The sequence below is a fragment of the Suricata suricatta genome, chromosome 3 (genome assembly GCF_006229205.1).
Source record: "Suricata suricatta isolate VVHF042 chromosome 3, meerkat_22Aug2017_6uvM2_HiC, whole genome shotgun sequence".
In the NCBI taxonomy this organism is placed as follows: Eukaryota; Metazoa; Chordata; class Mammalia; order Carnivora; family Herpestidae; genus Suricata; species Suricata suricatta.
Genome location: NC_043702.1, coordinates 90300658 through 90317888, shown reverse-complemented (window position 1 = coordinate 90317888; position 17231 = coordinate 90300658). Strand labels below are relative to the sequence as shown.

The 17231-nt window shown below is 38.2% G+C and overlaps 1 protein-coding gene across 1 annotated transcript in view; it reads right to left on the bottom strand.

The window, feature by feature from the left end:
• Positions 1-3888: 3888 nt before the first annotated feature.
• MCM6 (minichromosome maintenance complex component 6) overlaps positions 3889-17231 on the bottom strand; it is a 33199-nt gene continuing 19856 nt past the window's right edge. Inside the window, exons 10-16 of the mRNA XM_029933321.1 lie at positions 16413-16568; positions 15051-15179; positions 13074-13235; positions 11290-11425; positions 9800-9955; positions 7871-8010; positions 3889-4393 (exon numbers count right to left, since the gene is read on the bottom strand). Coding sequence (XP_029789181.1) covers positions 4277-4393; positions 7871-8010; positions 9800-9955; positions 11290-11425; positions 13074-13235; positions 15051-15179; positions 16413-16568 — 996 coding nt within the window. The 3' untranslated portion in view covers positions 3889-4276. The remainder of the gene's footprint in view (positions 4394-7870; positions 8011-9799; positions 9956-11289; positions 11426-13073; positions 13236-15050; positions 15180-16412; positions 16569-17231) is intronic.

The window sequence follows — 17231 nt, the reverse complement described above, 5'->3', positions numbered from 1 at the left end:
CTGTCTTTTTTCCTTTGGATACTCTTTCTTGTTTTGTCAAAGATTAATTGGCCATACACTTGTGGGTCCAGTTCTGGGCTCTCTATTCTATTCCATTGGTCTGTGTGTCTGTTTTTGTGCCAATACCATACTGTCTTGATGATGACAGCTTTGTAGTAGAGGCTAAAGTCTGGGATTGTGGTGCCTCCCGTTTTGGTTTTCTTCTTCAATATTACTTTGGCTATTCGAGGTTTTTTGTGGTTCCATACGAATTTTAAGATAGTTTGTTGAGGTATGTTCCCTTTGTACCCACTTTTGTTGAGTTTTTATCATAAATGGATGTTGAATTTTGTCAAAAAATTTTTTCCTGCATCTACTGAGGTGGTCATATGATTTTTGTTCTTCATTTTGTTAATGTGTTAATATCACATTGATTTGCAGATGTTGAACCATCCTTGTATCCCTGGAACAAATCCCAGTTGATCATGGTGTATGATCCTTTCATGTATTATTAAATTTGGTGTATTAAGAATTTTTATATCAATTTTCACAAGAGACATTGGCCTGTAACTTTTTCTTTTGGTGACCTTGTCTGATACTGGTATTAGGTTAATGCTGGTCTTATAAAACAAGTTTATAAGTGTTCCTTCCTCTTCTATTTTTTGGAAGAGTTGGAGGATTGGTATTAATCTTCTTTAACTGTTTGGTAGAATTCACCATTGAAGCCATCTAATCCTGGACTTTCGTTTGTTGGGAGGTTTTTGACTATTGATTCAAACTCCTTACTAATAATTGGTCTGTTCAGATTTTCTTTTTCTTTATGACTTAATCTTGGTAAGTTGTGTATTTCTAGGAATTTATTTCTAGGTTGTTCTATTTGTGTACAATTCCTCACAGTAGTCTCTTATAATCCTTTGTATTTCTGTGTTGTTATAATGCCTCCTCTTCCTTTGGATTTGGAGTCTTTTTTTTCTTGGTGAGTCTAAAGGTTTGTCATTTTTTTTCTTTTCAAAAAATCAGCTGTTTCTTTGACCTTTTTTTCTATTGTCATTTTAGTCTTTATATTATGTCCTCTGTTATTTTCTTCCTTCTGCTAACATTTGTGTCTTTTCTGGTTGAGATGTAAAGTTAGGTTTTCCTTTTTTTGTTTTTTGAGAGAGAGAGAGAGAGAAAGAGAGCGAGCGAGAGTGAGAGAATCCCAAGCAGGCTCCACACTGTGAGCATGGAACCCAATGCGGGGCTCAAACTCAACTAACCATGAGATCACAACCTGGGCCCAAACTGAGTCACTTAACCTACTGAACCACCCAGGAACCCCTAAAGTTAGGTTATTTGAGATCTTTATTTCTTAATGTAGATGTTTATCCCTTTAAAGTTCCCTCTTAGGCACCTGGCTGGCTTAGTTGGAAGTACCAGCGACTTTTTATTTTGAGGTCATGAGTTCAAGCCCCACATTGGGGCTTACATAAATAAAGCTTTAAAATTTCCCTCTAAGAACTGCTTTTGCTGGGGTGCTTGGGTGGCTCAGTTGATTAAGCATCGGAATCCTGTTTTTGGCTCAGGTCATGATCTCACAGTTCATGATCAGGGGTCTGAAGTGACACTGTAGGGCCTGCTTAGAATCTCAGTTTCCTTCTCTGCCCCTCCCTTGCTCAAAAATGAACATTAAAAAAAAAAGAAACCAAAAAAACAAAAACTGCTTTTGCTTTATCCCACAAATTTTTGTGTGTTGTACTCTTGTTGTCATTTGTCTCAAGATATTTTATAATTTGTGATTTCTTCTTTGAAACTAGTTGTTTGGTAGCATGTTCCACATACTTGATTTCCGTTTTCTCTTTTAATTGATACTTTAGTTTCATACTATATTACGGTCAGAAAAGATGCTTATTTATTCCAATATTAAATTTATTAAGATTTATTTTGTGGTGTAACATATGATCTACCCTGTGTGCTTAAGAATGTGTTCTCTTTTGGATGGAATGTCCTGTATATGCTTGTTAAGTCCATCTGGTCTGTTATTTAGTCAATGCTTACTGGGGTGCTTGGGTGACTCAGTTTGCAAAGCATTTGAATCTTATTTTTAGCTTATGCCATGATCTCCTGGATTTAGACTGAGCCCTGCATTGGACTCCATGTTGATAGCACAGTGACCTGGTTGGGATTCTCTCCCCCTCTCTCTGCCCCTCCCCTGCTCATACTCTCTCTCAAAATATAATAAAGTCAATGCTTCCTTATTGGTATTTTGTCTGGATTATCTATTCATTTATCACGATAGGTACTTAAGTCTTCTACCATTCATTATTGTATTGCTATCTATTCCTCTCTTTAGGGGTGTTAATACTGGCTTTATATATTTAGGTATTCCTACAGCTATATTTGTACATTTTCTTCTCCATATGTCCTGTAGATATTCCATTTCAAATATATAGGTTTAATTTTGTTTGTATATCCTACAGTAGTCGCACCACAATTTATGTAATAATTTCCTTATTGATGGACATCAGTTGGAATTTTGTGGAAAATACACTGAATTTATAGATAAGCTAACAAATGACAACATTCCAGTCTTCCCATTCAGAAACATGGTACATCTATCCACTTACTAAACACTTGTCTAATTTTCTTCATAAGGATCTTACACGTGCTCCATCATCCATTAGCCACTTCACCTACTTCAACAAGTAACATGTAGAAGAAAAGGGTGGAATGTGTGGAAATAGAAGCATACTTAACTCAGATATGCAAAAACTAGGACTTCATTTGTAGTAAGGCCCTCCTTCACCGTGCTCTGTAGCCCCTACTCAAATGCCAAAATTGACAAGAGGAGGGCAGATTTTCCAAAAAATAACTCCTCTTTCTTAGGCTTGAATTTCCCTTTGGGCAAATATTTGATAAAATTAAAGCTCAAGTTGGCAGGCTGTTTCTTTCAGATCCTCTCCATCCCATTTTATCATGTTGGGAGTCAGTGCAGAGGGGCTCTTTCTTGCTGTCTCCTGGGTTTTCACTAGATACTCTTCCTATCGCCCATTATGGAATGTCCTGCCTATTTGTGCCCTACACTAGCATCTCCTCACTGCCTCAACAGGGAGTTTGAGATCCTGTGCCCTGAGCTTTCCTCTTCCCAACAGGTTCTCCTACCCTCATTAATTAGGAACATACTTTTGACAGAGGAGTTTTTGTCTGCATCTGCTAACTGTGGAACTTCTCTACTCATTTCCAGTCCTCTTCACCCTGTTGTATTCAAGCCACTGGACAGTGAAGTTATTACTAGTGAACTCACATAAAACATATAAACATTCCCTAACTGACCCTAAGTTCCCAAAATGCCAACTGTTGTTAAAAGGTGCAACAGGAACTGCTACCTCATGAACATACAGATGATGAAAAAGTTTATAAAGGTTATTGTATTACCTTAAACAAAACAGAACTGGAATTAATCTTGGAAAGTAGTTTCTAAAACCCCTTAGCCTTTGTATGAATTCTAATAAGGCCTCCTCATAGGAACCTAATCCTAGAGGCTTATAAATTATAATGCCATACACTTCCATCCACCTGCCCCTCATTAAGCAAATCGGTAAAGACTCATGTTCACAAGCATAGCTGTGCCCCACATGACTCTGGTTTGAACTGTGTGAGTACATTTATACATGGATTTTTCCAATAAATGTATTGGAAAGTTTTTCAGAGATCTGCAACAATTTCAGAAAACTTGTAGACAAATCTTGTAGCCTAGAAATACTGAAAAAAATTAAGAAAAAGGTAGGCTATTAGTAGTTAAGTTTTGGGCAAGTTATACACAGATTTCTGACGGCATGAGGGAACGCGTGCCCTCAACCTCCATGTTGTTCAAGGGTCAAATGTAGAGGAAAGCAATAATTAGAGTAGGGTGAACTAAATCCAAAAGAAAACTGCAGAACACATTATTTTATTTTGATGAAGAAAAGCAGTAGTTGGCAATTATAAAAAGTTATTTCCCCAGTAAGATACTATATGCCATAAAAATATCAGACCTTTTTCTATACATGAAAACAAGGTCTCAGTTACAGAAACCACACATCATCAGGTTCCAACTTCATTTAGATAAGAAGCACACAAAACAACGTGCTAAAGCTTGTGTTGGTATAAAAGCGTATTACAGGAATGTGACACACAGGGCCACCAACGATGCTCTTATTCCTCCGAATAAATCTTCCTGAAACCCTGCTCCCAGAAACATTTCTCTTGCTAGCAGAGCTACATCACCCAGACTCCAGGACACAAGGTAGGGGCCACGGTTTTTCTGGTTACTTTCAGTATCTCAATCTTCAAGCAAGTAATTAGGGTTAACTACCAAGTAGGGATCCTCTTCATAGCTCTCGCTTCCTTCTGTAGAGCCTTTTAATCCAGCCTGGGTGAGCTCAATCAGAACATGATCCTGTGAAACACAAACATTTGTCCTGAGCAGCAGTAGTGTAAAAATGCTCCCATCCACGGAATTTGACACTTCTCAGTATTTGCAATTAGTGTTTTCTTCTATTTCTCCTTGAGAAACTCTCAGAGAAAGGACTATAGGTAAGTTCAACATTGTGATTTTAGTAAGGTTTCCTGGCACACTACATCTGGTAAATATGACTTCAAAAAACACAAAATATAATACATGAATTTTAAGGTTATGCAATTGCATAAAATCCTAATATGCTTATCATTGTGTATCACTCTGATAAGTGTTTTAATTTCACTTAGTATACATTTTTAATTACTAGCCACTGAACTCTTTCATATACCAACCATTCACAATTCAGTTAGAAGTGGAATCTAAAGATAATTAACATGGAAAAATTTTCACTCTGAGATAATAAAAAAAAAGTAAAACATGCCACATAGCTTAAATGTATCTGTGCGTTGATCTAAAATACCCATAAATGAGAGGAACTCCTAGCCAAGCCCATATAGAACTCAGGAAATAGTATTCAATCTTAGGAAGGTAGAAATGTCCTGTGGTATGAGCGCTACTGCCTTTAAGAGGGACTGGACACGTTCAAGAGCTCACCCTATGTATTAACACGCCCTCACAGGAAGAACATTTGATCAGCACAGTGTAATTTCTCTAGTTTTCTGTAGTGAGCTAGCTAGCTCAGGTGGTGTCAAACTTAAAAAGGCAGCTCCAGCTTAGATCAGCTGATTTAACCAAGTGTCCCAAAGTAGACTTGTGGTGTAGGTGAATTTATCTTACACCGATCCCAGGAGGCACTAGGAAGGGAAGGGCTGGCCTGGTGCAAACACACTTCCCAGCACTAGAAAGACAACTGGATGTGTACCACCCCAATTCAGATTTTCATAGATATTATACCACCTAATCATACACTCATCTCCTCACACAAGTAAAGGATTTCTTAGATGACACAACCCTGATATGTGACACTTGTGATATTTATAGAGTGAACACTGTAAAGTGAGCTACAGGGCAACTGAATCTGCCACTTAAACAAAAAAATTCAATCATTCATCAAGTATTTGACCTCTCTATGTGCCAGGCACCACTACAGGTTGTGGGGGTACAGTGATCAAACAAAGTCCCTGCCCTCCTGCTGCTTGCATGCTAATGAGTCAAGCTGAAAATCTAGTGCCAGGCAACAATGAGCGCGATGATGTAACACAAAGCAGGGTTAGGGAGTGATAGCAAGGAGGAGGCTCTTGTTATTTTTTTAATGTTTGTTTATTTTTGAGAGAGAGAGCGCGTGAGCAGGGAAGGGGCAGGGAGAGACATGCACACAGAATCTGAAGCAGGCTCTGGGCTCCGAGCTGTCAGCACAGAGCCAATGCAGGGCTCGAACCCACGAACTGTGAGATCATGACTTGAACCAAAGTTGGATGCTCAACCGGCTGAGCCACCCAGGAGCCCCTCTTATTATTTTTAAAAAATGTTTATTTATTTTTGAGAAAGGGGGGGAAGAGAAGGGGTGGGGCAGAGAGAGAGAGGGAGACAGAGATCTGAAGCCCTGATAGTGCAGAGCCTGATGGGAAGCTCAAGCCCACAAACTGTGAGATCATGACCTGAGCTGGTCAGATACTTAACCAACTGAGCCACCCAGGTGCTCCAGGAGGCTCTTATTTTGACAGGTTAGGCAAGAACCACCTCTTTGAGAAGGTAACATTTGAGCAGACACCAGAATGAAAGAGGGAATCTAGGTAAAAAGACAGAAGGACAAGTGCAAAGGCCTTCATGTTCCATGTGTCTCTGGAATAGTGACAAGGCCAGTATCACTGAGTAACAACATGAAGAGAGTCCTATGCAAGAAGGTGCAGAGGTACACAGGGGTTTTGTTGTATAGGTTCTGCAGGCCATGTTAGAGAGACAGGACTTTATTGTAAATGTGAAAGAACTGGAAGGTAGGGCACGAAAACATTTTGATTTGTTAAAAGATCTGTCTGGCTGCTGAACAGAGAGCCAGTATAAAGGGGGACAGTGGGGAGTTTCCTGTGAAAGTCCAGCCATAGTAGCTTGAGTAGATGTGAAGGTGGTGAGCACAGAACACAGAACACACATATACTGAAGGCAGGACTCACAGGATTTGCTGTAAAAGGAGAGGCTAGGAGGGAAAATTGGAATCATGGATGGTTCTAATGTGTTTGATTTAGAACAACTGAATAAATGGGAATGATTCAGGGGTGGGGCGGGGGGGGAAAACGGTTTTGCCCACATTAAATGTGAGATGCCTATAGTTCACAAGTAGGCAGCTGGCTACCAACATCTGGAATTAGGAGAGGTGAGAGCTGAATCTGGGAGACATCAATGGATGGACTTAAATTCATGGAACCAAAAGAGATCACTCAGGTAATCAGTGTAAACACAAAAGAGGTCTAAAGATTGAGCACAGCACTCCATTTAAAAAATGACACAACTCAGGAAAAGAGACAAAGAGGAAATAATCAACGAGAGAGGAGAAAGCCCAGGAGAATACGGTGACTCAGAAGGAGATATCAATAATGACAGACCAGCAGGCCAAATATAGAGAATAACCCAACTGATGTGAGTAGGGGGGCGGTGCGTCTGTAATGATCCTGTAAGAGAGTGGGAGAAGTCACAGCACTGGGCAGTGCCACTTTGAGGTCGGTAGGATGCAGTAAAGAAGGGTCCACTTGAGATTAGGGGCATGAATTTAAAGCAGGACATGGCACGTGGTTGTACGCCTTTCTCCAGATACTTTTAGCTGCTTGGATATGGCACGGTAAAAAGAATTCGATTTAACCAACACCGGGGTTTCACCAATCAAGTAGAACAGAGAGATTACAGTTTAAAATGTGAGAAAGGAGTGATCATTGGGACAGACCATAGACTGTAAGCTGGGTGATGGGGGAGGTGAGGATATGGGGAAGAGGAAATACAGAAAACGGGCAATAGAGGTTAGAATGCTTGCAGATTTATGGTAAAGGGACTGGAAAACAAAGATTAAAAATGGTCTGATAGTAAGACCCTAAGCCTACCTTCCCAGATTTAACTTAGGTTCTGCTGGTTCCAGCAGAGGAAACAAGTCAATCAACTGCTGTAAATTCTCTTTTTTACAATTCATAACTCTTCTTTTTTTTTTTACTGTTTTTTTATTTTTGGGACAAAAAGACAGACTGTAAGCAGGGGAGGGGCAGAGAGAAAGGGAGACCCAGAATCTGGAGCAGGCTCCAGGCTCTGAGCTGTCAGCACAGTGCCCGACATGGGGCTCGAACCCATGAATCACAGTATCATGACCTGAGCCAAAGTCAGGAGCTTAATCAACTGGGGCCCCTGGACCCCCACAACTCGTAATTCTAACTAGATCCCAATGATTCAAAATAAATGAACATCTATGAACGTGCAGGTATGAGGCATAGACTTCCTCCCTCATTAACAATCAAGCAAGAGTAGTTAGGTACGTACATAGTGGGTGAGTCGATGAATGACCTTCTCTATAATTCTCTTTTTATTTATAAGTTCCTCTTCAGAATCTATTTCCGATTCGATTTCCTTCAAGTACCAGTTAACAAGTTCACTCCTCTTTAATGCCGACTCATCCTCTTCTGTAACAAAAAATACATTTCAGAAGGATTAAATTTTCCTTCTAGCAAATTGTATTGCCAATCCTTGGGTTTGCATACACAAGATAGTGTACAGTTTAGATAACCATCAACCTGTCAGAAAGTATATCTGCTAAAATAAGGTTTGCAGTGTTCAACAGTAAGCTTGAAATAACCTGTCATATTACTTGTATTAAAATGCCTGACTTCATCCTGAAGAAAAAAATCTAATAAAATAGACATCATAAGAAACAAGTTTCTTGAAGCTATTAAGATTTCAAAGTATGAAGCTGTTTCCTTCAACTTCTGTCCTTCATCACCTATGGAATGTTTGCCAATAGTAACTGAAAGCATAAATTAGCAACAGCAAGCAAAACTTCTTAAACATAACTTATCCTCTTTGGAATAAGGAAGATTTTATGCAGCTGAACCAAGAAGTGAAATCCATGGGCATTCACTCAAAACAAAAAATTACCAATTTATTTCAGCAAGGTCTCTCTATATTCAATGATTGTCTACTTCGTCAGAGTCCAAAGCAGAACTCCAAATTCACAAGAAAAGCTGGAACCTGAATAATATAGTAACTATCACAGAAGCAAAGTATTGATAAAAGAAAACTCTTAGTCTTGATTCTAGCTACTGCTAATAAAATGCAAAATGAAAAACAGGACAATTGTAGCTTTACTGACAATGCCTTTGAAAAGTTTTATTATGGGCGTATTGAAACTTCAGTGGTTGGTCTAACTGTTCTTGGTAAGTGACCTTTTTGGCTTAAAGTTGTGCCCTCCGTGCTGGACTAAAGAACAGCTGTCCACCTGAAGACTGAGAATTCATAATTTACTGGGTGAATAGTATTTTTTTCCCTAAGGAAAAGAAGGTCTAGCAGAATTTATCTGTAAAATGCAGACAGTGTCTGGGTGCTAATCATATCTTTGTTCCATCAATGGTTTGCCATGTTTAAAATTTAGTTGCACGAAAAAAAGAAAAATGAAATACAATGTGAACACAACATGTGAGCTCCTGAATGTTTTTATGTGAGAAGAGGGAGGGGCTAAAACCTATCTGTCCCAAGGGAACAGGGGCAAAAACTACAGGGCTCAAATCTTCAGTAAGCTAAGACAACCTCACTGTTCTCTTCCTCCATCACAGGGCACTGTGATGACAGAGTATGTCTGGAAGCCAGCATTTTTGGACTTTTAAGTAAGAATTACCTGATCACTAACCATAAAATTAAAGTTTAAGTTCAACTCCTTGATTTCATCATTTTTGTGCCAGCTATCCTAGAATAGCACCATAAAGCAGTTAAGGTAGGATGTTTACTAGTGTCCAGATATCACACTTTATATACAGAGAAATGAGGATTGTACTTCATTTTTAGGTATAGAATGTACCTGTGCTAGTATGATCTTTTCAGTTCAATTACTTGCCTATAAAATATAAACAACCTAGAGTCATCCATTTGAAGTAAGGCCACTGTAAGTAAGGAACAGTGATTTTGCATCTGGAAAAACATTTAAGTGCTTCTTTATATATTATCAGATCCCAACTTCTGATTTTCAAAAATATTAAAACAGGCAAAGGACATTAAAAGTTTGACAATCAGCTTGTAGGTAAATGTCCAAACTGTCAGATGTACTGATATCCCATAGCTTTTCTTTGCCAAAGTGAGCTTGTATAACCATTTATCATCTCTTCTGACAAAACAGAATCTTTAGCAGTCAGAAGTGGTTTACTATGCAAAAACAACTTGTATGAATGACTAAGCATGTGCGCACACTAGGTAAAGCCTTACCTTCCTCCATCTTTCTGAGGTGAAGCACAATAAGGTTAGAAATTCGGCAGTACTCGGAGAAGCCGAGCCTTAAGGAGGCTTTAGGAACAAAATCTTGGTTTATTTCTTCACTGTGGCCATTGATTCCATTCACAGGAGCAGGGCTGTCAACATGACCTAAGTGAAATATCAACCACCTGAATCTTGTGTTTGTGCCTCCAACACTCCCCCATCAATTGTTTATAGGTATACTACTTCTATTTTAATATTAACTTCTAAACAAACATATTGTTATACTCAGTAGTCATTTTACAAATAAATTAGAAGCAAATTTGTAAATGCTAATAGTGAAGACAAACTAATTTGGAAGGAATGGGAAGGATGGCAGATATGAAGATTCCATGATCTAAAAGTTCATTTGCTGCTTTAGATTCTATGTCTCCCTCTCTGTATTTCCCTCACCCACGCGCTCGCTCTCAAAAATAAAAAAACATTGAAAAAAATATAAAAAGAAAAAAAAAGGGCGGGGGCAGGGCACCTGGGTGGCTCAGTCAGTTAAGCGTCCAGCTTCGGCTCAGGTCATGATCTCACGGTTCGTGGGTTCGAGCCCTGCGTCAGGCTCTGTGCTGACAGCTAGCTCAGAGCCTGGAGCCTGTTTCAGATTCTGTGTCTCCCTCTGTCTCTGACCCTCCCCTGCTCGCACTGTCTCTGCCTCTCAAAAATAAATAAAAACCATTAAAAAAGATAATAAAATAAAATAATAAAATGACCGCAGCTCAGGTCATGAGCTCATGGTCCATGAGCTTGAGCTCCATGCCAGGTTCTGTGCTGACAGCTCAGATCCTGGAGCCTGCTTTGGCTTTTGTGTCTCTCTCTGTCCTCCAATTTGTGCTTGGTCTTTCTCTCTCAAAAATAAATAAACACTAAAAAAAAAATTTTTTTAAGTTCATTTGCAGTATTATACACAAAATGTGAAAATCTGGTATTTGTTATTTTTTTAAGTTTATTTATTTTGAGAGAGAGAGAGAGAGAGAGAGAGAGAGCGCGCGCGTGCACAAATGGGGGAACAGAGAATGGGAGAGAGAAAAATCGCAAGCAGTTTCTGCATGTTAGTACAGAGCCTGACATGGGGCTCAAACTCACAAACCATGAGATCATAACCTGAGCCACAATCAAGAGTTGGACGCTTAACCGACTGAGCCACTCAGGCACACAGCATTTGTCTGTTTTAATGTACTCAAGAACATGTTTTTACTTCAAAAGCAAAATAACAATAAATGAGGCCAGACAATTAGTCACCATTTTGGTGTATTTTCTTTCAGTCTTTCACGCATAGATATTTAATATCAACTTTTAGTCGTATTTTACCTTGTAAACAGTACAATTCAGTATTCATTTTTTCTCTTTTGCTATATAGACTTCAAAACCATCAACGAGAGCATTTTTATCATAACATCTCAGAGACCATTTTAGCTCATAACTCCAAAACAGTAAATGAACAAGTATCTCACCATTGATGCCATCCGGGCCCTCATCTACCTCCATCTGGGCCTCTTCTTCTTGATCTAGGTTGACATCAGGTGTTTCTACACGGATGATTGACTTATTCAGTAACCTGAAAGCTTCCTTCACGTGTTTAGGCTGGACCTAAACCAATCAAGATGAAGTAAATCAGAAAGTCAGTCTTCCTGATATGCCAAACAGATTCTCTCCTTACTAAATCAGAGTGACATTTTAGTATTTCTCACACCCTCCCTCTCTCACACACATATATAAAATATGAGCTAACACCATAAGTTCACCAGAATAGTTTAAAAGGAACAACAAAATACAGTATTGGAAAGAATGCAGAACAACTTTCATTCACTGCTGGCGGGAATATAAATTGATACAACCACTAAGGAAAACCATCTTGGCAGTCTTTACTGATCTGAACATATGTATAACCTCTGACCCAACAATTCTACTTCTACATGTATACTCAACAGAAATGTATACAAACATATATATACACCATACAGACCAAAAGACATGTATCCTAAGAACCCAAACTGGAAACTATCCAAACGTCCATTAACAGAAGAATGGGTGTATCACTGTGATCTACTGACAAAATATTAGCAGCAACAAAAATGGGCAAACTACTATTACATAAAACCTAGATGATATTTTATAGTGTTAATTCTCTTTGAAAGAACCAGATGCAAGGGGGGACATATTCGAGGATTTCACCTATATAAAGTAATCCTTAAGGTTATCATTAACTCCTCACATATATGATCAAACAATCTCTGACAAGGGTGCCAAGCCCACTCCTTGGGGAACGGAGAGTCTCTTCAACAAATGTTACTGGGGAAACTGGATATCTTATAAAAAATAAAGAATGAAGTTAGACCCCTGCCTGACATCCCATACAAATTAACTTAAAAGAGATTGAAGACCTAAAACTATAAAACATATGTAAGAAAACACAGGGAAAAAAAGCCTCAGGACATTAGATCTGATAATAGTGTCAAAAGCACAACAACAAAGGGGTATACTGACAAATGAAACAATATTCCATTCAAAAACTTCTGAGCATCAAGGGAAACAGTCAACAGAGTTAAAAAGGCAACCTACAGAATGGAAGAACATATCTGTGTATTATATATCGGATAATGGATATTCAAAACACAGAAAATACCCATGTTCACTCCAGCATTATTCCCAACAGCCAAGAGGGGGAAGCAACTCACATGTCCACGGATGATCAACAGAAATGTGGTACACTCTATCCCCTTATTCTTAGGGATTATGTTCCAAGACCCCCAGTGGATGCATAAACCACAGACAGTACTTAACCTTACGTATAATGTTTTCCCTATACATATATACCTATGATAAAGTTTAATTTATAAATTAGGTAAAGAGCTTGACAATAATTAATAAAATTACAATGTACTTAATAAAAGTTATGAAAATGTGGTCTCTCTCAAAATAACATTACATTGTACTCAACCTTCCTGTGATCAGATGATGGACTTTTAGGCTACTACTGACTTTCTGACAATACTTCAGGAGGACCATCTACCTATTAGTGGGGACTCCCTCTGTATGTACTCGATAACCAAGGACATGATTATTTCATTATGTTAATCAAACTATATTCAATATTACTTCACAGCAACCCTCTTCAAGGGAGAAACCCCAGCACTGTGTATCGTATGAGCACGCAACAGTATACCAAAGATAAAAACATGCTTATGAACTCCCATCCAATTTCTTTCGTCCCATTATGTTAAAGTAACTTTGATACCTCATCACAGCAGTGCATTCGAGCCATTGCTTCAGAGAGACGGATCATGCTCTCAAGCTGACGCACTGTAATCCTCCATGAAGACTTGGTTACTCCAGAGCCATCCCTCTGGCGGAGACGTTTATACTGTTCCACAATAAAGTCCTCTGACTCCTTAGAAATCTGTTTCAGAACATCACTGAAATCAGAGCTTTTCTACTTGATGGGAGCTACATTAAATTTAAGAGTCTTCCAGATAGAGACACTTTAGGGAACTGAGACAGTCAAAACTGTGAAGTCAATGACAATACTGAAATGCCTTTCAAAAGAAACTAAACTAAGGACACCTGTGAATTTCAGTACTAATTTTATGAACAGGAAGACAGCAAGGTTAGTATTTAAGCCAGTGCCATTTCTAAAAGATACAAAGCAAGCTGAAGCAGTGGAGAAGGATGTAATGTTTTTTTTTTTTTTTTCACATTTATTATTGAGAGAAAGAGAGAGACACAGCATGAATGGGGTAGGGGCAGAGAGAGAAGGAGACACAGAATCTGAAGCAGGCTTCAGGCTCTGAGCTGTCATCACAGAGCCTGACGTGGGGCCCGAACCCAGGAACCGCGAGATCATGACCTCAGCTAAGTTGGTTGCTCAACCAACTGAGCCCCCCAGGCGCCACTGTAATCTTTTTTTTAAACCCAAGATGCCAAAGCTCATTAAACAAATTAATGCTCAGGCTCTTCCTGAAACTCAGTTAATTCTGCTGTCTTTGGGAAAAAGAGAGATCTACACAAACACATATCAGCTATTTCAGTAAACATTTGCTGAATAATAACAACAAAGTAAGAATACTAAAAGAATACTCAGTTTTTCAGAGTCAGGAACTCAGCCTATTATGGAAGAATGTCAAGGTCACCAAGGGATAAGTACATAGTCATAGAGAATAAAACCCTCTTTATACATATGTATCCAATAACCCTTGGTTTTAAATGCCTCATTAAGCTTCTCTTTCAGGACAGTGAAAACCAATCCCAATATGGATGTCAGTGAAGTGATAAATAACAAAAACCTAAGGATAAACATCCAAAATGAGCTAGAAAATAGTGTAAAAACCTCACCCAGAATCAATTTTTTCTTTTTTGTATTCTACTTTAGGAAAATGTCAAACAAAACAAATTTCAAAGTTTACTTTAAAAATGAATGTCCTGGATCTAGTACAGATTCAACTAAATGAACTTCATTAATTACTGTAAAATATTAATCCATGTTAATCACAATGACCTAAAGGAATCCAAACTCTTCCTCAAAGATTGATTCAAGAGCATTCGGTAGACTCCGGACTTAAGCTCATACAATTTCAAGATACTTAGGAATAACGGGGCGCCTGGGTGGCTGAGTTGATTAAGCGCAGGATCTTGCAGTTCATGAGTTCAAGCCCCATATAGGGTTCTGTGCTGACAGCTCAGAGCATGGAGCCTGCTTCAGGTCCTGTGTCTCCCTCTCTCTCTGCGCCTCCCCTGCTCACACTCTGTCACTCTCTCTCTCAAAAATAAAATAAAAACATTAAAAAAAAGATTCCTAGGAATAGTGGCTGAAATAAAAGTATGTCCTATTTTATTTGGTTATTCAAAATTCTACACCCATAAAAATCCACACTTCCCCCCCCTTTTAAGTAGGCTCCATGCCCACCGTGGAGCCCAATGCAGGGCTTTAACTCATGACCTGAGATAAATACCTGAGCCAAGATCAAGAGTTGGATGCTTAATCGACTGAGCCACTCAGGTGAATCCCATCCCCCGATAAAAATCCTTTTATTAGCACTTTAACAAGTAAAATAATATTCAGATTTTTAGAAAATTCCCTCTTCTAAATTCTCTGAAGCATTGTTCTCAAAACAAAGCAAAATCCTCAAAAAGAAAAAAACCTATAGGTTAATTTCCATAGAAACCGTTTATGCCCTTTTAAATGCCCTACTCCAGTACAAAAGGACTTGTTAGTTACCTTGGGTTTAAACTGTCTTGCAAAGAGAAGATACCTCCTGATATCATCAAGAGAATAGACACGATCAATGGAATCCTCAATTCTTGAATGCAAGTCTACTATACGTCTGGCAATAGCATAATCTGTAACCTAATTCAAAAGAAGAAAATCACTTTGATCAGTCACAACAATATCCACTTCAGATTATCCCTGGCATTAATAATTTATAGCTAAAAACAAGCTCCAATATGCCACGGAAAGATGTATTAATGGGTACCAAGTTTCTGAGCAAAGTAAGGTACAGTTTCATTTCAAATATTGGAAATTTAATGCATACCTTTGCCCTACTCTAAGAATATTCCTGAAGGAATCAACTGACTTTAATAAGAATAGCAGAATTAAGTTTCTAGGGTGCCTGGTATAATATGCCAGGTATTGTTGCCTTAAGTGTGCCTAGAAGCATTAATTCATATAACCCTCACAAAAATCTTAATAGATAATATTATTCCCACTTTATAGGTAAGTAAATTGAGACCCAGAGAAGTAAAGTGGCTTGTCTGATATCAGAGTAAGTAATGGAGCCATGATTTGACCAGTTTAGCTTCAGAGTCCATGCTCTTAGCCATAATATTATATTGCTGCTTGTGAATAGATGGAGATAACCATCACAGAACTGTTACTAACATCGAAAAAAACCACAGTAAAAATATGGAATTTACTCTCATGGTACAACAAAAGCCAAATATATATTTTAAAAATGTTAGTAAGTGTACAAAGGGTACATAGGTGTTACATGCACAATTTTATTTCTTGCAACTTATCTGTAAGCTTGAAATTATTTCCAATTAAAATGTTTAAAAACTTCTTAATGAACCATGCACAAACAAAAATAAATGAAAATCAGACACTCCCAGCTATGAGTGAACGTGGAGATGGGGAAGGGGGAAGATTGGGTTACAGAGAGAATCCCAAACAGGTTCCAAGCTCGGCCTTGGGCTTGAACTCACAACCATGATCATGACGCTTAACCAACTGAGCCACCCAGGCACCGAGCAAAAAATTCTAATAAAAATCTTAAAAAGTATGGCTGGGAGTTAGTTGTAATATTTTTCCTTTTATTTCTTGAGAATTAAAAAAACAGTAATGAAAAAAACAAAAACTCCATATTCCTCAATAAAATTAAGTGGAACTAGCAATTCCAATGACTTTATTTTGATTTGCTCAATAAAACTTTTGCCCAAACCTGTATGAATCTGAGAGAAATGAAAGTCAGTGCAAACAAAAGCACTAGCTGATCAGGAGTACATCCTGTAGCCATGTCTCCTTCAATTACTAAAACTGGAAATAACAAAGGAAGCTCACAGTGACACTTCACTCGGTTACCTCATTACATTCATCCACAAGTATAAAGAAGAGATCAAATCGGGACATGATGGGAGCTGACAAATTTATATTTTGTTTCAATGATTTTGATCGGTCATAGTGTCCACTGATTGGGTTCGCTGCTGCCAAAATGGACGTCCTGGCATTCAGAGTAGCCTGACCACAAAAGAAACCATTGTCATAGGTTTAAAAAGACATTTGGAAGGACAATAAACATAGGACAAATGCTCAATCTTACTCACAATAAACTAAATGTAAACCAAAATACTAAGCATCATTTTTCACCTACTGAATCCTAAAATTAACGTCTGATAATGTACAGCAAACAGGCATTCCCTGTGGTGGTATGACATACATACACTGTAAAACTAGTCATTTCTTGTTAGAAATTTATCTTGCAGCTAGGTACAGAAGATGTGTGTTGAAGGATATTTACTCCAATATGGTTTGGCAATCAAAGGCTGAAAATGACCAAATGTCACTCTATGGCTCTAATGAGCCAAAATAAGGAACAGAGACTTAAAAACCATGTGGTACTAAAAATACTAAACTGGATCTAATATTCATATGCCATTCTGGCATAAAGATCACCAAAACAAAATTAGGAAGTTATATGAGCAAGAAAGTAAACTGTATGTATTATGCTTATATATGTATGAAAAATTCCTGAAAGAGCTGTAACTTGAATAAATACCCTGAATATTTACTGGTGATAGGAGTTGCAGGGGAAGATTTGGCCTTTTAATTTATATTTTACTGTAGTGCTTTAATTTTCCTTACCTACTTGAATGCATTACTTTTATTTAAAAAGTTTGATTT